The following is a 22,735-nucleotide window of genomic DNA, read 5'->3' as shown; positions in this document are numbered from 1 at the left end:
GATCTCCCAGGTCCTTCTTCATAGGCCCTCCCATTCGGGTCCCTATCTGTTTCCCCTGCTTCAGGGGAAGCAATAGTATTTGAGAAAGGACAGAAGAGAGTCAGTTTCAGGGTGATGTACTCGAACAGAGATGGGATCACAAGCAAGGCAAGTGAACTAAGGGAAAGAGCACAAGAAGGGAACCCAGATGTAATCGGACTTACAGAAACAAAACTCTCAGGAATCATAACGAATGCGGTGTTTCCCCAGGACTACACTGTAATAAGGAAAGAGAGGGAAGGCAGGGGAAGAGGTGGAGTGGCCTACTAATGAGAAAGGAATGTAGTTTCAAGGAGATGGTTATCCCAAGCTGCGAGGGATTCAGAGACTACATAACAGGGACCATGACAATGGGAGGATCGAAAGTAGTAGTAGCAGTGATATATAACCCTCCACCAAATTACAGAAGACCCAGGCAAGATTATGACAACAACAACATGGCAGTTAACACTATAATTGAGAGGGCAGCCTCTGCTGCTTGTAAAAATAGATCCCATCTGCTCATCATGGGGTACGTCAATCATGGAAGGATAGACTGAGAGAACAAGGAACCACATGGAGGTGAGGATACATGGAGAGCCAAAATAATGGAGGTGGTGACAAGAAACTTTTTAAGCCAGCATGTCAGGTAACCCATAAGGATGAGAGGAAATGATAAACCAGCGAGAATCGACCTAGTCTTCACTTCGAATGACTCCGACATAAGGGAAATCAGTTTCAAGGCCTCAGTAGGAATGAGCGACCACAGTGTACTGGTGTTTGAGTAACTGGTTGAAGAAGGGCTATTGAACTCGAGGAAGGGTACTGAAAACAAAAAGCTGGCATTCCGAAAAGGAAACTATGAGGAGATAAGAAAATTCCTAACATATATAACATGGGAAACAGAGCTCAGGGAAAAGACGGCCCAAGACATGATGGACTACATCACACAGAAGTGCAAGGAAGCAGCAAACAAGTTTGTCCCAGTCCAAAAGGAAAACAATGAAATGAAGATGAGAAACCCATGGTTTAATCAGAGATGTAGGCTAGCTAAGCAGCAAAGTAAATGGGCATGGCGAAACTATAGAAATAACAGGACACTTGAGAGCAGAGAAGGATACCAGAGAGCCGGGAATGAATACGTCAGGGTGAAAAGAGAGAGGCAGAAAGATAATACGACAACGACATCGCAAGCAAGGCAAAGACTCAACCTAAATTGCAGCACAGCCACATCAGGAGAAAAACAACAGTAAAGGTACAGGTAATGAAATTAAGGATAGGGGAAGACGGATTCACTACAAACGACAAGGAAGTGTACGAGGAGCTGAATAAGAAATTCCAGGAGGTTTTCACTTTAGAGCAAGGAGAAATTCCAGAAACACGAGAGGGAATAGTTAACAAGGAACCACTAGAAAAGTTTGAGATTACCAGTGGCGAAGTAAGAAAGGAAACTTTTACTAGAGTTGGATGTGACAAAGGATATAGGCTCAGATGGAATCTCCCCTTGGATACTAAAGGAAGGAGCAGAAGCACTGTGCCTGCCACTCGTCATAGTGTATAACAAATCACTGGCAAAAGGGGAATTGCCAAGAATACTGAGGAAACTACTCCAAACCTGCACTAAAGAGGCACCCTCCTTGAGCCCAGATGGGCACATAATAGCAAGTAGATGGGGTCGCCATGGATTCTCCCTTAGGTGTCCTGTTTGCGAACTTCTACATGGGCACCATCGAGCAGAGGGTCTTAGTTGATATGGACTTGAAACCTGCCGTATACTGTAGGTATGTTGACGACATTTTTATGCAGGTACCTGATGCCAGATGTCTGCAGCAGCTGAAGGAGGCATTTGAGTGGAATTCTGTGTTGAGTTTGACTTACGAGTTGGAGAATAATGGGAAGCTGCCCTTTCTGGATGTAACAGTCACAGAAAGGAGCGGAGGCTTCCACACTGCAGTCTACACTAAGGAAACAAACATAGGAATGTGCCTCAATGCCAATAGTGACTGCCCAGACAGGTACAAGAGGAGTGTTGTCAATGCTTACATCGACCGTGCTCTCAGCCACAGCTCAGGATGGAAAGAAGTCGATGAAGAACTTTGTAGGGTAAGGCAGGTCCTAGTAAACAATGGCTTCCCTAACGGTTTCGTTGAAGACATCATAAAAAGAAAGGTGAAATGCCATGCAACCTCTGAAGAGTCAACCAACACAACACTTGTACCCCCTATTAGACTATTTTACAGGAACTTCTTTTCGATGGCTTATAAAACGAAGGAAAGGGTCCTGTAAGATGTTGTTGAATTATGATAGGAACGTTATCCCTACAGACAGAAATCAGAAAATACAATTGATAATTCATTTTAAAACCAAGAAAACGGCCAATCTACTCATGAAAAACTCCCCAGACACTGAGCAGAGCACTTTGAAGGAAACCAACATCGTCTATGCCTTTAAATGCCCACTTGGGGACTATAAGCCCCAAAGAACTCAGTATTTAGGCAAGACAACAACGTCTCTTTCCAGGCGATTAACAATGCATAAACAACAGGGCTCCATCAAGGAACATATAATCTCGTCTCACAACCAGACCATCACCAGAGAAATCTTAACAAATAACACAGAAATCATCGATAGGTACAGCGATAGCAGGCGGCTCGACATCAGCGAGGCACTACATATTATGCAGTTAAATGCCTGGAAAGAGATGTTGTTGTCTTGCCTATATACTGAGTTTTTTCAAGCTTACAGTCCCCAAGAGGGCATTTGAAGGCATAGACGACGTTGGTCTCTTTTAAAGCGTTCTGCTTTGTGTCTGGAGAGTTTCTCATGAGTAGGCTGGCCGTTTTTTTGGTTTTATAATAAATCGTCAGTTGTATCTTCTGATTTTTGTCTGAAGGGATAACGTTTCTATTAACAATATCTTTCAGGACCCTTTCCTCCGTTTTATGGGCTGTTGAAAAGAAGTTCCTGTAAAATAGTCTAATAGGGGGTATAGGTGTTGTGTTAGTTGTCTCTTCAGAGGTTGCATGGCGTTTCACTTTCCTTCATATGATGTCTTCAACGAAACCATTGGAGAAGCCGTTGTTGACTAGGACCTGCCTTACCCTACAGAGTTCTTCGTCGACTTGCTTCCATTCTGAGCTGTGGCTGAGAGCACGGTCGACATAAGCGTTAACAACACTCCTCTTGTACCTGTCTGGGCAGTCACTGTTGGCATTTAGGCACATTCCTATGTTCGTTTCCTTAGTGTAGACTGCAGTGTGGAAAACTCCGCTCCTTTCCATGACTTACATCTAGAAAGGGCAGCTTCCCATCCTTCTCCATCTCGTAAGTGAAACGCAACACAGAATTCTGCTCAAATGCCTCCTTCAGCTCCTGCAGATGTCTGACATCAGGTACCTGTGTAAAAATGTCATCAACATACCTGCAGTATATGGCCGGTTTCAAGTTCATGTCGACTAGGATTTTTTGCTCGATGGTACCCATGTAGAAGTTTGCAAACAGGACACCTAGGGGAGAACCCATGGCGACCCCATCTACTTGCTTATACATGTGTCCATCCGGGCTCAAGAAGGATGCCTCTTTAGTACAAGCTTGGAGTAGTAAACAGGCACCCTTCTTGAGCCCTAACCTACCATATATATGACCTGAGCCCTAACCTAACCATATATATATATATATATATATATATTATATATATATATATATATATATATATATATATATATATATATATATGTATATATATATATATATATATATATATATATATATATATATATATATATATATATATATATGTCGTACCTAGTAGCCAGAACGCACTTCTCTGCCTACTATGCAAGGCCCGATTTGCCTAATAAGCCAAGTTTTCATGAATTCATTATTTTTCGACTGCCTAACCTACCTATCCTAACCTAACTTTTTCAGCTACCTAACCTATAAAGATAGGTTAGGTTAGGTTAGGTAGGGTTGGTTAGGTTCGGTCATATATCAACGTTAATTTTAACTCCCCTCAAAAAAATTGACCTCATACGTAATGAAATGGGTAGCTTTATCATTTCATAAGAAAAAAATTAGAGAAAATATATTAATTCAGGAAAACTTGGCTTATTAGGCAAATCGGGCCTTGCATAGTAGGCCGAGTACGACGTTCTGGCTACTTGGTACGACATATATATATATATATGTCGTACCTAGTAGCCAGAACGCACTTCTCAGCCTACTATGCAAGGCCCGATTTGTCTAATAAGCCAAGTTTTCATGAAATAATTGGTTTTCGACAACCTAACCTACCTAACCTAACCTAACTTTTTCGGCTACCTAACCTAAGCTATAGAGATAGGTTAGGTTAGGTTAGGTAGGGTTGGTTAGGTTCGGTCATATATCTACGTTAATTTTAACTTCAATAAAAAAAAATTGACCTCATACATAATGAAATGGGTAGCTTTATCATTTCATAAGAAAAAAATTAAAGAAAATATATTAATTCAGAAAAACTTGGCTTATTAGGCAAATCGGGCCTTGCATAGTAGGCTGAGAAGTGCGTTCTGGCTACTAGGTACGACATATATATATATATATATATATATATATATATATATATATATATATATATATAGTGACGGTAAAGAGTTGGTGTTCGGCTGTTTCAAAAGCTGGGGGCAGGGCCTCGTCACATAACAAAAAAAAGAGAGAAGTTTGTCCTTTTGTCTGTGGTAAGGTAATGGGAAGACACACAAAACACAAAGTATAAACAATGAAATTTTAATTACTCTAGAAAACAAGATATGAATAAAGACAATCTCGTAAAATTCAAAACAAGTCAACAAACAAAACAACATGAATATTTACTGGCAGTGAAAAATTTACTCTAAGACAAGTAAGTGCAAGTTAAATAAATCAAAGCAGGTGCTGAGAATACTGGCTTCAAGCTGCCACCTTCCTTAGTACACGACAGCCAGGACTTAGTCTACTAATAGAGAGATGTCAACTCCAAGGAGCACAGGGATATTCTGAGGAGACGGCGAGCTGCTGGCCCAGACATCGACTCATGTGGTGGCGTGAGTGCAGGTGCGGCGAGACACCAGCCAATCAGCAACAGGCAGGCGGAGAATGAGTAGTTTGCTGGTTGACGGCGGGCGGTAGCCAGTGTGTCGGGTTGTGCATGGTACGCTTTGCTTCCTGGGCAAAACGTTTGGCGATACTGGTGGACGTATCTTCAATATAGTATCTTGTACTTGAAAAACGTAAATATGTAGGGAAGAGCAGGCTCAATCTCTCTTGAAAGAGATTATCGTCACAACTCTCCCCCGAAGCCTGCGGTTCTGGAAAAAAGTTACGTCTTCATGTGGTAGAGTGATTGATGGAGTTGCTTCTACTTCATAGACTCTGGAGAGGGCGTCGGCTATGATGTTGTCAGAACCCTTGATATAGCGGATCTCAAGATTGAAATCTTGCAGATATAAAGCCCATCGTAGAAGACGTTGGTTATTGAATTGGGCTTGATGTAAGAAGCGAAGAGGATTGTGGTCTGAGAAGATGGTGGTAGACCTGGCACCTTGTAGGTATGGAGCAAAGTGCTGGATATTCAGGACGATGGAGAGTAGCTCCTTCTCGATAGTGCTGTAGTTCCTCTGGTGGGGTTTCAACTTGTAGCTGTAGTAGCTGAGAGGTGGAACCTCCTCGCCTCGTTGCTGCATCAGGACACCCCCGATGCCGGTACCACTGGCGTCGACATGAAGGACGAAAGGCTTGGTGATATCTGGCGAGGCGAGAATAGGATTAGAACAGAGGAGGAATTTGAGTTGTTCGAAAGCAACGGTTTGCTGCATGGTCCAATTATACCGTTGCTTGGGACTGGTTAAAGTAATTAATGGTGTTGCTACCGTACTAAAATTCTTCACAAACCTACGGTAGTAGGAGGCAAGACCAAGGAAGCGCAGGAGCGGCTTCCTGGTGGTAGGCTGTGGATAATGCTGGATGGCTTGAGTGTGTGTGTCTAACGGAGCTAGGCTGCCACTCCCTATTACATGACCCAGATAACGCACTTTACCTTTGGCAAATGTGGACTTGCCCAGGTTGATGGTGAGGCCGGCTGTCAGGAGCTTGGCGAACAGTCGTTGCAGCTGGAGCAGATGTTCGCTCCAGGTGTTGGATGCTACGACGATATCATCCAAATAGGCGTAGGTGTTATCCAAGCCCTGAATGACGCGGTTGACAGCTCTCTGAAAGGTGGCCGGGGCATTACATAGTCCGAAAGGAAGGCGTTCATACCTGAAAAGTCCAAAGGGAGTGATAAAGGCAGATATTTCTTTGGCTCGCTCTGTTAGACACACTTGATAATACCCCTTAAGCAAGTCCACTTGGGACAAGTACTGGGCATTACCAATGGCGTCAAGGATGTCATCTATCCGTGGCAAGGGGTATGCATCCTTGACAGTCACATTATTTAATTTACGGTAGTCCGTGCAAAGTCTAACCTTACCTTGGGGTTTTGGCACCAAGATACAGGGTGAGGCCCAGGGGGACTCACAAGGTGTAGCCAGTCCATGATCCAAGAGGTACTGCACCTCAGCACGCATGACTTCCTTCTTGCTAGGACTGATTCGGTAGAAGGGTTGACGAATCGGCCGGGTGTCAGGGAGCAGTTGGATGTCGTGCTGGGTAACATTACACTCTTGTGGATCATCTAGGAACAACTCCTAATGTTCTTTGAAGATCTTGATGAGAGGTGCACTATGATTGTCCTGAAAATAATTGTGAAGATCAGTTAGGATTTCCGAATTGGAAAGCGCTGACTCAGTGTCAGTGCTTTCGGAAGGAGAAGCAGGGAAGGTCTCACTGTGGATGTATGGCTCTTTAAAGGAAGAATATGTTATCATTACAGTGGGAGGAGTACCGTTATATAGCTTCAGGAGGTTGACGTGGCACAGCCGGGTCTTCCGCCGCCTATCTGGAGTCTCTAGAACGTAGTTGTGGTTGTTTCTGCACTCATTGATGCGGTAGGGTCCTGAAAACCTGTTTTGCAAAGGAGAACCTGGGATAGGGAAATAAGCAAGCACGAAGTCTCCCGGTTTAAATTTCCTTACTTTGCTGGTCTCGTCGTAATGAGTCTTCATCCTCTCCTGTGCTTTCAATAGATTATTTTTGGCATAACTGTGTAACCTCTCTAGAATGTGTTGTAGGTTTTGAAGAAACTGGGGCACATTCTGATGCTCACTGAAGGTGGCATCACGTAGAGAGTCTTTGAAAGCTTTGAGAGGAGTACGGCACTTACGTCCGTAGAGCATCTCATAAGGAGATACTCCTAGAGACTCATTGGGAAGACGTCTATAGATGCACATTATCAGATCAATTTGCTTATCCCAATCCTTAGAGGTTTCATTACAAAACATCTTCAGGAGTGCTTTAATAGTCTGATGACTACGCTCAAGAGAGTAGTAGGGTGTAAGTGCCACAGACGATTTTTTTTTTCTGGCCGAGGACCCCTGTGGAATGTAAGCGCCACAGACGATTTTTTTTTTCTGGCCGAGGACCCCTGTGGAATGTAAGTGCCACAGACGATTTTTTTTTTCTGGCCGAGGACCCCTGTGGAATGTAAGCGCCACAGACGATTTTTTTTTCAGGTCCAAAAAATCGTGTGTAGCGCTTTGGGGTTTTCAGGTGAATTTGGGGAGTCACAGATTTGGAATTAGGGAATTCTTATAATGAAAAATAATGTCATACGAGTTTGTTAAAGTTCTTATGAGAAAAATAATTTCCGAGACTTAGAAGTTTGTTAAGGCCTTATGGGACAAATTCAAGTAACGTATGTAGCGCTTTAGGGTTTCCAGGAGAACTCTACGGACATGTTTTACATGTTTTCAACTTAGAAAAATCGTCTATGTAAGCCTTAGTTATTCATATAAATTTAGAAAATCACCTGTGTAAGTCATGGTTTTCAGGGTTTCGTACATCACACCCCCCTCCCTCCCCCCTTACCTCGCAATCTCTCGCGTCACCTTTATTTACCTTACGCCCGGCCAGCCAGTCGGCTCTTATCTTATCTTATCTTCTTCATAATATCTGGACCGTCCCTCCTCTCTCTCTCTCTCCTTTCATTCAGTTCAGTTCAACTATTTTCCAACATCGTGTGTTTGCTCCTTTTCATTAAGCAAGTCAGTTTTTACACAAATAAATCGCGTTAGTAAGCAAGTTCTAGCTCACGTTCCCCCACCTTAGTCCCCTGTCGTATAATGAATACTATCATTCCAATCCCTCTAAAATTTAAAAATAATCATATTTCAAACGTAGTTCAATACAGTAATTTAGTTACCAATTTGTATATTTTTACCCAAACCCACCATCCCACTTAACCTTCTTTCCTTCTTTACTTTGTTTTCACATATAAGTTCATTCTTTATCATAGTAATAATAAAATTACAATAGTAAAGAATCAGATCTACTAAGACTTGAAATTGAGAAACAAGAGCTCAAGGGAGTGAGAGCATGAAAGAAGAGCAAGGAGTAAGAGAGAGGGGGCGGAAGAAAATGGGACCAAAGAAGAGAGAATGAGAGAGAGTGTGGGCATGGGAGCACTAAGACTTGAATTGAGAAAAAGAAAAACTAAGTGAATGAGAATGAGGGTGTGAGAATGGGAGCAATAAGACTTGAATTTGAGAAACAAGAGAGCATTTGAGCAAATGAGGGAGAGAGAGGGGGAGGAAGAGAGAGAATAAGGGAGAGAGATAGAAAAGGAGGGTTAGAAGGAGTAGGAGAATCAAAGTAAAGAAGGAAAGATGGTTTGGGTAAAAATATACAAAAAGGAGAAACAAAACTACATCTGAAAGGTTAGGAAAAGGATAATATATTCAACAAACTACATCTGAAAGGTTAGGAAAAGGATAATATATTCAACAAACTACATCTGAAAGGTTAGGTTAAAGGGTTGGGGAATAAGAACATAAGATAGAACCTACTAAATACACTAAGATTACAAGAGGTTAGGTTAAGGGGTTGGGGAATAAGAACATAAGATAGAACCTACTAATACAACTTATGGGCAACTTGATGAACTTTAACAAATAACCCTTGATCTGCAAAAATGACCATTTGAGAAATTAGCCCTTGAAACGAGTAAGTTCCCATATATAACAAAAATCCTTTGAAATGGTTAAATACCCAATCTTAAACAAATAACACTTGAAATGCAAAAACGTCCATTTGAGAAATTATCCCTTGAAATGAGTAAATGCCCATATATAACAAAAATTCTTTGAAATGCTTAAATATCCAATCTCTAACAAATAGCACTTGAAATGCAAAAACGTCCATTTGAGAAATTATAATTCTTTGAAATGCTTAAATATCCAATCTTAAACAAATAACACTTGAAATGCAAAAACGTCCATTTGAGAAATTATCCCTTGAAATGAGTAAATGCCCATATATAACAAAAATTCTTTGAAATGCTTAAATATCCAATCTCTAACAAATAGCACTTGAAATGCATAAGTGACCATTTGAGAAATAAACTAATGAAATGAGTAAATGAATATGAGACAATGATTGACGAAACACAAAGACAAGAAGGAATACTTAAGTTAGATCATGTCTGGTTGGACTAGATAAGTTAGGATACATCAGTTTGGGAAAGTAAGATTAAGTTAGGTAAGACAAGTTAGGTTAGGATAGGATAGGTAAAGTTAGGTAAGACAGGGAAGGTAAGGTAAGTTATGTTAAGCAGAATAAGTTAGGTAAGTTAAGTTAGGATAGGTAAAGTTAGGGAAGGTAAGGTAAGTTATGTTAGGATAGGTAAAGTTAGGTAAGATAGGGAAGGTAAGGTAAGTTATGTTAGGATAGGTAAAGTTAGGTTATGAAAGGCAAGTTAAGTTAGGATAGGTAAAGTTAGGTTAAGTTAGGGAAGGTAAGGTAAGTTATGTTAGGATAGGTAAAGTTAGGTAAGATAGGGAAGGTAAGGTAAGGTATGTTAGGATAGGTAAAGCTAGGTTTAGGAACGTTACGTTAACTAAGTAACATTGTGTGGAGAGGATAGGTTACGTAGGTTTGAACAGTGTAGTTCAGAGAACAGTTTAAAAGGTAAAATGTCTAAGAAAATATATTTTAACAGAAGTGTACGTTTGATATGAAAAGCTGAACTAGTTACATTTTGGAGAGAAATTTTATGACTGAAGATGTCTTAAAGAATAACATGATGAAAGAAGGAGAGTTTCTTTGATGAACGAAGGTGTCTTAGAGAACAACTTTGGGAGAACGAAGGTGAATTAGAGATCGCTTTGATGACTCTGAGAATAACTTTGGTCAATGAATATGGATTGGAAAGTTTCTCTAATGAACGAAGGTGACTTAGAGATTAACTTTTATGACTCTGAGAATAACTTTGGTAGCTCTGAGAAAGACTTTGTTGTCTTAGAGAATAACTTTCAGGACTTAGAGAATGTCTTTGATGAATGGAAGTGAGTTAGAGAATAACATATCATGACTGAGAATAACTTTTGATAACTCTTAGAACAACTTTGATGTCTTTAGAGAATAACTTTAGATGTCTCTGAGAATGTCTTTGGATAACTCTGAGATTAACTTTGATGTCTTTGAAACAACTTTGACGTCTCTTGGAATAACTTTTGTGGACATGAGAATATCTTTGGATAACTCTGAGATTAACTTTGATAGCTCTGGGAATAACTTTTATGATTTTGAGAACATCTTTGATGTCTTGGAGAAGAACATTGATGTTTAGAGAACAACTTTGATGACCAAGATTAACTTTAGATGTCTCTGAGAATAACTTTATAACATAGAAATTAACTTTAGATGTCTCTGAAAATAACTTTGATGACTTCGAGAATAACATTTGATGACTCTGAGAACAAGTTTGATAGCTCCGAGAATAACTTTAGATGTCTCTGAAAATAACTTTGATGAAAGAAGATGTCTTAGATTAACTTTTGATGACTTTGAAAACAAGTTTGATGAACAAAGATGTTTTGAAAGTTTCTCTGACGAACGAAGGTGACTCTGAGAATAACTTTTATGTCTTAGAGAAGAACATTGATGGTTTAGAGAGAATATCTTTGATGAAAAATGATGTCTTAGATTAACTTTGATGACTCTGTGAATAAGTTTGATGACTTTGAGAACAAGTTTGATAGCTCTGAGAATGACTTTTATGCCTCTGAGAATAACTTTGATGAATAAAGATGTTTTGGAAAGTTTCTCTGAAGAACGAAGGTGACTCTGAGAATAACTTTTGTTAGCTCTTTGAATAACTTTGATGTCTTTGAAACAACTTTGATGAACGAGAGTGAGTTAGAGATTACCTTTGTTAACTCTGAGATCAACTTTGATGAACAAAAGAGAGTTAGAGATTACATTTGATAACTCTAAGATTAACTTTAGATGTCTCTGAGACAAACTTTTATAACAAAGAAATTAACTTTAATGACCAAAAGTGAGTTAGAGAATACCTTTTGATGACTCCGAGAATAATTTTGATAGCTCTGAGAATGACTTTTGTTGTCTTGGAATAACTTTTGATTGTGCTGAGAATAACTTTGAGGGCTTAGAGAATGTCTTTGATGAATGGAAGAGTCCCATTGAAGTCTTAAGGAAGTCTTTGATGTCTCGAAGGATGTCTTAGAGTGTAACTTTGGTGTCTTTGAGTAAGTCCTTGATGTATTGAAGAGTGTATTTGATTTCTCGAAGAGTAACTTTGGTGTAACGGAGAGCACCTTTGACTATTTTTCTTACTTAGCGACATATAATTTTAGTTACGAAAGTGTTGAAAAAGTTACATTTGACTATTTTAGTGCTCCACAAAGTATAAATGTCAGTTAAGAACGACGATGATAGATATCTTTGACTATATTTTCTTACTTGACGATGGATAAAGTTAGTTATGAACAGTGCTGAAAAGAATCCTTTGACAATTTTTAGCTAAGCGAAAGGCTGTTTTAGTTAAGAACGGTGTTGAATGAGGTTAATCCTGACTATTTTCAGATGAGAGAAGTGATATTTCAGTTAAGAAATGACAAGGAAACATGATGAAGTAACTATTTTTAGTTGACCGATGAATACTTTTAGTTGAGCAAAAGCTTAAACATGATGAACATGACTTTTACTGATGATTGGCAGATAATTTTAGTTAAGAAATGACAATGAAACATGATGAACACGGTTATTTTCTGATGAATGGGGAATATGTTTAGTTAAGAAATGATGAAAGTTATTATTTTTAGTTGATTGACGATGGATAAAAGCTAGTTATGAACAGTTTTGGAAAGTTTCCTTTGACAATTTTTCTTGATGAAACATAGCGCCTGTTAAGAAAGTGCTGAAAAAGTTTCCTTTGACAATTTTTAGCTAAGAGAAAGGTTGTTTTAGTTAAGAACAGTGTTGAACGAGGCTATTTCTGACTATTTTTAGTTGACTGGATAATAAGTTTAGTTGAGAAATGACGAAAGTGACTATGTTTTAGTTGATTGGCGAAAGATTTTTTTAGTTAAGGAACGTTAAATAACATGTAAGGGGAAAACCCAGAGAACATATGGGGGAACATGGCAAAGAACACATGTAAGAAAAGTTGATGAATATAGTGAACATGCTGGGAATATGAACTTACAGAGAACATGAAAACATGATAAGGAGAATAGGGATTACAAAGAATGAACAATGGACTTGTGAAGAACATGGAGAATATGACAAAGAATGTAGAAAACATGTAAGTGAAGGTGAAAAAACGAAGTGATCTTGTGAGGAACATGAACTTGTAGAGGAACATGAATATTGACAAAGAACACAAAATATGGAAGTTAGCATGAATATTGAGTATAAAAGTTGTAAAGAGAACATGTGATGAATATGAAAACATAGAAAATATGACTAGAATTTGTAGAGAACATAATGAGACTAAGAGAAAGATTACATAAAAAATGGAGATACTTGTGAAAATATGAACTGAATGGGACTGTGAACATTTGAAGAACATGGAGTGAACACGGATGAGAATACGAAGAACACAGTGAATATAGAGAAAATATGCAAATACAGTACGATTATTGAAGGTTTGGATAAGTTGGGGATGAGAAGGTAAGGGAGGGAAAGGGTAAGAGTTAAGCTGGAGACGGACTTGATCGAAAATATTTATGTCTGATGATCTAAGGCTGAGGGAATGGAGCTTGGTTAATGCCCTGATTAATTTTACTACGTTAGAAAATAAGGTGATCTTAAATCTCATGTGATATAGTTGAAAATAAAGAACTTGCACAAATGAACTAAGCTGGGGCACAAGAGTTGAAACTTGATAACTGAACTGGTTTTTATTTACTATGTCTGAAAATGTAGTTGGGTGTTTAAATCTCAGGGGGATTTGGATTGATAGTAATGAATTTACAGGAGTGAACTTGGACAGAGGACAAGAGCTAGAGTTTTATAATTGTTTACTTCATATTTACTATGTCTGAAATACAGAGGGTAAAAATTTCAGGGAAATTGATGGGTTATTTACAAAGATACGAAAGAGAACTAAGGTGGGGGACGAGAGCTGGAGCTTAGTAACTGACTTGATCTTATTTACTAACTTTGAAGTATGTCTGCTTTTAATTTTAGGGAAATTGATGGGTTATTTACAAAGATACGAAGGAGAACTAAGGCGGGGACGAGAGCTGGAGCTCAGTAACTGACTTGATCTTATTTACTAACTTTGAAGTATGTCTGCTTTTAATTTTAGGGAAATTGATGGGTTATTTACAAAGATACGAAGGAGAACTAAGGCGGGACGAGAGCTGGAGCTCGATAACTGACTTGATTTTATTTACGGTGTCTGAAATACAGAGGGTAAAAATTTCAGGGGAATTGATGTATTATTTACAAAGATATGAAAGAGAACTAAGGCGGGACGAGAGCTGGAGCTCGATAACTGACTTGATTTTATTTACGGTGTCTGAAATACAGAGGGTAAAAATTTCAGGGAAATTGGACTGTTACTAACGATCTTGTATAAAACGAAATAAGGTGGGGGACAAGCGCTGGAGCTTGATAACTGTTTTGATCTTATTTACGGAGTCTGAAATACAGAGGGTAAAAATTTCAGGGAAATTGGACTGTTACTAACGAAGATACGAGAGAGAGCTAAGGCGGAGGACAAGCGCTGGAGCTTGGTAACTAAATTACTGTATTGAACTACGTTTGAAATATGATTATTTTTAAATTTTAGAGGGATTGGAATGATAGTATTCATTATACGACAGGGGACTAAGGTGGGGGAACGTGAGCTAGAACTTGCTTACTAACGCGATTTATTTGTGTAAAAACTGACTTGCTTAATGAAAAGGAGCAAACACACGATGTTGGAAAATAGTTGAACTGAACTGAATGAAAGGAGAGAGAGAGAGAGGAGGGACGGTCCAGATATTATGAAGAAGATAAGATAAGATAAGAGCCGACTGGCTGGCCGGGCGTAAGGTAAATAAAGGTGACGCGAGAGATTGCGAGGTAAGGGGGGAGGGAGGGGGGTGTGATGTACGAAACCCTGAAAACCATGACTTACACAGGTGATTTTCTAAATTTATATGAATAACTAAGGCTTACATAGACGATTTTTCTAAGTTGAAAACATGTAAAACATGTCCGTAGAGTTCTCCTGGAAACCCTAAAGCGCTACATACGTTACTTGAATTTGTCCCATAAGGCCTTAACAAACTTCTAAGTCTCGGAAATTATTTTTCTCATAAGAACTTTAACAAACTCGTATGACATTATTTTTCATTATAAGAATTCCCTAATTCCAAATCTGTGACTCCCCAAATTCACCTGAAAACCCCAAAGCGCTACACACGATTTTTTGGACCTGAAAAAAAAATCGTCTGTGGCGCTTACATTCCACAGGGGTCCTCGGCCAGAAAAAAAAAATCGTCTGTGGCACTTACATTCCACAGGGGTCCTCGGCCAGAAAAAAAAAATCGTCTGTGGCGCTTACATTCCACAGGGGTCCTCGGCCAGAAAAAAAAAATCGTCTGTGGCACTTACACCCTACTACTCAAGAGAACCCTGTGAAGCAGGATGATAGGGGCTGGACTATACCTGTGTGATGTTGAACTCTTCCAGTGTCTTCTTGAAGAGAACACTGGTGAAGTTGGTGCCACAGTCGCTCTGAACCTCCTTTGGAAATCCATACTGGGTGAAGATCTTCAATAAGTGTTTCACAACCGTAGCAGCCGTAATGTTCTTTACTGGAACTGCTATGGGGAATCTGGTGGTAGGACACAGGATGGTTAGTATATAGGCGTTGCCAGAACTGGTCCGAGGTAAAGGACCAACACAGTCTATAATAAGTCTGTGGAAAGGTTCCGCAGGCACCTGTATGGGAGTCAGTGGTGCTCTGGGGATAGAGATGTTCGGTTTACCTGCCATCTGACATGTATGACACTGTTTGACTTACTGTTTGACGCTATTTACGATACCTGGCCAGTAGTAGTCTTGACGGATTCCATGGTAGGTCTTGTTAAATCCGTAGTGTGAGAGTGCTCACTGGCCCAGGTGTAGAATAGTGGGCCGCAGGCTGGCAGGAATCACTAGTTGTTCGACGTTGGCCCAATCGTCCTCCTCCTTCAGTTTACTGGGTCTGTATCTGCGATAGAGCAACTCGTTCTCTAGGAAGAACCCAGGAATACTGTCAGGTTGAGTCTCAGCCTGGAAGAATAATGGTGTCAAGGTAAGATCTTCCCTCTGTAACTTACGGAACTCCAACTTGGTCAGATTCGGGGGTAGTTTCTGAGGGTCTTGAGGGACAGCGGTAGCAGTAGAGTCAGCTGGCTGTGGTCGTGCAGCTTGTGCACGGGTGGTCACTAAAACCGGAGGAGAAACTTCATCACTCTCTTGAACCTTTGCTGTAACATACTCAAAGATGGGATTATCCATTACAGAGGTACACACCTGGGGTTTGTCCATGACGATCAAGTTGGTCGGTTGCAGGTCTTCTGCCAAGTCGTTGCCCAGGAGAAGTTGCACTCCAGGCATGGGAAAAGGCTTTTCCCTGACGGCGACTTTGACTTCTCCGGTCACGAAGGGACAATCCAGGTGGACTCTGGCGAGAGGATAAGGAGTGGTAGCAGTGAGGTCAGTGATGAAGACAGTTTCTCCGGTGTAGGCGATGTTGGGCACAGCTGATTTCAAAATAATTGATTGAAGAGCCGCTGTGTCCCTCACGATCTTCAGTTTGAAACGTCCCTCCGGATTTGAACCGTTGGCAGAGACAGTTCCAGTATACAGGTGTTTACTGAAAAGAGAAAGATCATTAACATGAACACCAACATTCATCACAGGCTTACCGGACTTAGGAGGAGTCTGTTTGGGTTCAGTGGATTCAGTATTTCCTTTGTATTGAGACTTACCACATTTATCTATGGTATGTCCATAGAGTCTACAATACTTACAGTACAATTGCGAGCCAGCTTGATCGGTGCTCACTTTCTCGTAACTGTACCAAGACTTCTTACTGGAAGGTGGTTCTGGTGTCAACCGGTGGATGAGGCTGTAAGTGTCAGACGACTTAGCACACTTTAGGTAGTCGGTTTCTTCTTTATCTGCTAAATATAAACGGACAGAAGGCAGCACACGCCTCAAGAATTCTTCAACTAGCATGAGGTTGACGAGTTCTGCAAAGGTAGAGACATGTGCTGCTTCCAGCCATTTCATAAAATATCTCCTTTTGGTATTAGCAAATTCTAGAAAGGTAGTGGTACTTGCCTTCAGGTGGTCACGGAATTTCCTTCGATAACTTTCGGTGGAGAGAAGGTAGGCGTCCAACACTGCTTGTTTCAGAGTCTGGTAGTCATTCTCAGTCGCCAAAGTACTGAGTGTAACTGCAGCTCTACCTGTGAGATGTACTCTGAGAAGGGTTGCCCATTGGTCGGCAGGCCAACTAAGTTGATTAGCAAGGGTCTCAAAGATGGTGAAAAATACATCAACTTCTGTCTCTACGAATGGTGGCATTAACTTACTTGCATGTGATATATTGAAACTGACAGGAAGACTGGCGGTAGCTTGCTGGCGTTGAGCGAGGTGTGTAGTTTCCAACGCGAATTCTTGTTGACGACATTGCATAGCCAGAGCTGCTTGTTGTTTGTCATGTTCGCGTTGCATCTCCAATAAGAGTTGTTTTGTTTCAAGCTGCATTCGCTCACGTTCACGGAGTATTGCAATCTCACGTTCTTGTTCTTCTTTTCGTATGGCAGCTGCTTCCCTTTGTTGCTCGAGGGCTTCTTTTTGCATGGCAGCTGCTTCCCTTTGCTGTTCTCGTTCGATCTTGGCAAGCTCTAGTTTGAGTTTCAGGGTTGCCAAATCAGATTTATCTGCAATAAGGTAAGTTTCGTGAGTCTCAGTTAATCTTACCTTCCTCTAAGAGATGATCCAATAACAGGTTATGCAGTTCATTTTTGTTGGCTTGGTAGGGAACTTCTAGTTGATACTCATGTGCAAGAGTTTGTAATTCAGTCCTCTTGGCACGACTTAAGGTCCCTATTTCACCTGCTGGATCTGGACGGAAAGCTTGGAGACGAAACATGGTGAAATTAGCAAATAAATGCACAACGAATATACTGTTGTGATATGGTGAATGTCAGAAACAGGACAACGTGGCAACTGGTACCTATCCTGTGGAATCGTTAACAATTAATGTTAATTTCAAGATGATAAATGATTAATAAATCAAGGTCGCAGGAAATCTTGTACCCGGTACTCAATGTAAGAGGATAAGGGCAAGAAAATCCTACTAATTAAGCGAAACTGAGTTTCTAAAACAAATGAAACAGTTAATTGCCTCAAAAGTGAATTAGGTAGTCCAAGAATGTAGGCATACCTTGCCGAGTCTCTATAGGACATAAGCAAGTTTTTCCCACTGAAATTAATATGATACTTACAGAATTAGCGAACTTTTGTGCTCTGAAAAAGAAGGCTAATTCCCTACCAATGTAAATATCATCATCTCTGACCGACGTGTAGGGGTGCGAGGTGTCAACTGGTGACGAGAACTGCTGCTGAGGTCCCAATTCAGCAACTAAAGTTCGTGCGAGAGGAACTATGGCCCTCTTTATCCTCCTACTGTCAGATTGCAGAAGATTAGGTGCACTTGACCCGGGGACAGACCACAGTACCAATATGATGATCTGCCGAAAATATGAGAAATATCCTAGGGACAAAAGATGGTAAACACGAGTAATAACAAGGAGAGAGAGATGACCAATTAAGAGAATGACTGAGGCCTACAGTCACCACGTAATCCAAAGTTGTCTCACCTTCACCATATGCTACTCTCGGAATGCACAATACACACAGCACCATATGAAAATAAAATTGAAAATAATGAAAAGTTACTTTACCAAAGCCAAGTACGCTTACCACAAATTTACGATCTGGTACCAGCACCTGAGTGAAGCTCCGTGGACAGGCCCCCATGAAATGTGACGGTAAAGCGTTGGTGTTCGGCTGTTTCAAAAGCTGGGGGCAGGGCCTCGTCACATAACAAAAAAAAAAAAGATAAGTTTGTCCTTTTGTCTGTGGTAAGGTAATGGGAAGACACACAAAACACAAAGTATAAACAATGAAATTTTAATTACTCTAGAAAACGAGATATGAATAAAGACAATCTCGTAAAGTTCAAAACAAGTCAACAAACAAAACAACATGAATAATTACTGGCAGTGAAAAATTTACTCTAAGACAAGTAAGTGCAAGTTAAATAAATCAAAGCAGGTGCTGAGAACACTGGCTTCAAGCTGCCACCTCCCTTAGTACACGACAGCCAGGGCTTAGTCTACTAATAGAGAGATGTCAACTCCAAGGAGCACAGGGATATTCTGAGGAGACGGCGAGCTGCTGGCCCAGACGTCGACTCATGTGGTGGCGTGAGTGCAGGTGCGGCGAGACACCAGCCAATCAGCAACAGGCAGGCGGAGAATGAGTAGTTTGCTGGTTGACGGCGGGTAGTAGCCGGTGTGTCGGGTTGTGCAAGGTACGCTTTGCTTCCTGGGCAAAACGTTTGGCGATACTGGTGGACGTATCTTCAGTATAGTATCTTGTACTTGAAAGACGTAAATATGTAGGGAAGAGCAGGCTCAATCTCTCTTGAAAGAGATTATCGTCACAATATATATATATATATATATATATATATATATATATATATACATATATATATATATATATATATATATATATATATATATATATATATATGCATATATATATATATATATATATATATATATATATATATATATATATATATATATTAGTATATTTTGGTAGCAGTCTTTCCTGTAGACATATATTATTAAATATGACCGAAAAAGTAAGATTAATAATTCTAACACGAATTTTCTCAATCTTTCGTACATTGCGCTTCACTGATGGAGGTAAATCAAAAATCACTTCTCCAAAATTCATTTTTATTTCTAGTCTGACGCGACACGGGCGCGTTTCGTAAAACTTATTACATTTTCAAAGACTTCACAAATACACAACTGATTAGAACTTGCGTTTCCCTGATTTTATATCTACATTTGAGTGAGGTGGGAAGGGTGATGTGGCATTACATTTGAGTGAGGTGGGAAGGATGATGTGGCATTACATTTGAGTGAGGTGGGAAGGATGATGTGGCATTAACACAAGACAGAACACTAGGGGATATTAATAGGGTATTAAAAGTATCAACACAAGACAGAACAGAAACAATGGGTATTGAATAGAAGTGTTTGTAGAAAGCCTATTGGTCCATATTTCTTGATGCTTCTATATTGGAGCGGAGTCTTGAGGTGGGTAGAATATAGTTGTGCAATAATTGGCTGTTGATTGCTGGTGTTGACTTCTTGATGTGTAGTGCCTCGCAAACGTCAAGCCGCCTGCTATCGCTGTATCTATCGATGATTTCTGTGTTGTTTACTAGGATTTCTCTGGCGATGGTTTGGTTATGGGAAGAGATTATATGTTCCTTAATGGAGCCCTGTTGTGGCTCCATTAAGGAACATATAATCTCTTCCCATAACCAAACCATCGCCAGAGAAATCCTAGTAAACAACACAGAAATCATCGATAGATACAGCGATAGCAGGCGGCTTGACGTTTGCGAGGCACTACACATCAAGAAGTCAACACCAGCAATCAACAGCCAATTATTGCACAACTATATTCTACCCACCTCAAGACTCCGCTCCAATATAGAAGCATCAAGAAATATGGACCAATAGGCTTTCTACAAACACTTCTATTCAATACCCATTGTTTCTGTTCTGTCTTGTGTTGATACTTTTAATACCCTATTAATATCCCCTAGTGTTCTGTCTTGTGTTAATGCCACATCATCCTTCCCACCTCACTCAAATGTAATGCCACATCATCCTTCCCACCTCACTCAAATGTAATGCCACATCACCCTTCCCACCTCACTCAAATGTAGATATAAAATCAGGGAAACGCAAGTTCTAATCAGTTGTGTATTTGTGAAGTCTTTGAAAATGTAATAAGTTTTACGAAACGCGCCCGTGTCGCGTCAGACTAGAAATAAAAATGAATTTTGGAGAAGTGATTTTTGATTTACCTCCATCAGTGAAGCGCAATGTACGAAAGATTGAGAAAATTCGTGTTAGAATTATTAATCTTACTTTTTCGGTCATATTTAATAATATATATATATATATATATATATATATATATATATATATATATATATATATATATATATATATATATATATATATATATATATATATATATATATATATATATATATATAGGAGTATTGCTATTATTGCAAGTGCCCTTTGACAGGAACAAGTGAAGAGGAAGCAGAAGAGTTACTTAGTACACCAGTACATGGTGTTGATGCCAGCTTCAACCACGAGGTTTATTTGATGTCATCATTTTTGTTTATACCTGGTGAACCAGGCCTACCTGCAATATATACCTCCCAATTATAATTACTAATATGTAGTCTAACAATGTAGTGAATGTTAGTCAATCAATCTTGATTGACTATCCATGTAATTTAATAAACGCCCCTAATGTGTAAAGGAGTCGATTTGTGAGAATTTGCAGAAATACAGTTCACTCCATCATACAATTTGCTATCGAAATATATAAATTAACGTAAATGTAATTTCAATATAAATTCATATAAATTACACACAGAAATCACAATTGCGTGATGCAATTGTGATTTCTGTGATGAACAAATCCGCAAGGGCCGTGACGAGGATTCGAACCTGCGTCCGAGAGCATCCCAGACGTTGCCTTAATCGATTGAGCTACGACATGGTCAAAAGGAGTTGAAACCGAAGTTCTACTGAACTTACTGGATCCTGCAGCCTCTCCGAGGCACAAGAGGCTGCAGGATCCAGTAAGTTCAGTAGAACTTCGGTTTCAACTCCTTTTGACCATGTCGTAGCTCAGTCAATTAAGGCAGCGTCTGGGATGCTCTCGGACGCAGGTTCGTATCCTCGTCACGGCCCTTGTCGATTTGCTCATATAAATTAAATAAATATAAATCTCACAAGTCGGTTCCCCACGTGTGTGTGTGTGTGTGTAATATCTCACAATAAGAGAAACATCACCATCCAACTATAATTGACCAACAGCCGGTCGGAGAACTTGAGACCATCTTCCCAGTCCTACGCCACATCATGCCTCAGACCTCCACCGTGAATTCCTTCATCAGTGGCTTCACATCCGTCAATGAATTCATAAAAGTAGGTGTTTATTTTTGTTAGTAACAAAATTAGTTTATCTGTTAAGATATTTGGAAAGATAATCAATTACCAAATAATGGATTACATAAGAATATGGTATAGCAATATTTGATAACATAGGTATACAGTATACCAAATACTGGGTAAGATAGGTATACAGTATACCAAATACTGGGTAAGATAGGTATACAGTATACCAAATACTGGGTAAGATAGGTATACAGTATACCAAATACTGGGTAAGATAGGTATACAGTATACCAAATACTGGGTAAGATAGGTATACAATATACCAAATACTGGGTAACATAGGTATACAGTATACCAAATGCTGGGTAACATCGGTATACAGTATACCAAATACTGGGTAACATAGTATACAGTATACCAAATGTAAGGCGATACACTGGTTTAAATTGAACCAATATTGCGATGCACTGGTTTACATTGAACCAATATTGTGATACACTGGTTTACATTGAACCAATTTTGCGATGCATAAGTTTACAGTGTCCCAGTACTGTGTTACATAGGTTTACAGTATGCCAAAACTGTGTTACACAGGTTTACAGAGTAACAATAATAAGTACACAAGTTTACAGTGTTCCAGTACTGTGTTACACAGGTTTACAGTGTACCAATACTGTGTTACACAGGTTTACAGTGTACCAATACTGTGTTACACAGGTTTACAGTGTACCAGTACTGTGTTACACAGGTTTACAGTGTACCAATACTATGTTACACAGGTTTACAGTGTACCAATACTGTGTTACACAGGTTTACAGTGTACCAATACTGTGTTACACAGGTTTACAGTGTACCAATACTGTGTTACACAGGTTTACAGTGTACCAACACTGTGTTACACAGGTTTACAGTGTACCAATACTGTGTTACACAGGTTTACAGTGTACCAATACTGCGAAACATAAGCTTATAGTGTACCAATACTACGATACATAAGCTTATAGTGTACC

The 22,735-nt window shown here is 39.7% G+C and overlaps 1 protein-coding gene across 1 annotated transcript in view; it reads left to right on the top strand.

Annotated features, from left to right (window-relative positions):
- Positions 1-22,735, top strand: part of LOC123767222 (methyl farnesoate epoxidase) — a 211,364-nt gene that overhangs the window by 141,791 nt on the left and 46,838 nt on the right. The window contains exon 6 of the mRNA XM_069304726.1: positions 21,645-21,755. Within this exon, the coding sequence (XP_069160827.1) occupies positions 21,645-21,755 (111 nt within the window). The remainder of the gene's footprint in view (positions 1-21,644; positions 21,756-22,735) is intronic.

The sequence above is a fragment of the Procambarus clarkii genome, chromosome 53 (assembly GCF_040958095.1).
Source record: "Procambarus clarkii isolate CNS0578487 chromosome 53, FALCON_Pclarkii_2.0, whole genome shotgun sequence".
Taxonomy (NCBI): domain Eukaryota; kingdom Metazoa; phylum Arthropoda; class Malacostraca; order Decapoda; family Cambaridae; genus Procambarus; species Procambarus clarkii.
The sequence above is the reverse complement of the archived record's forward strand: the minus strand, read 5'-3'. Positions and strand labels throughout refer to the sequence as shown.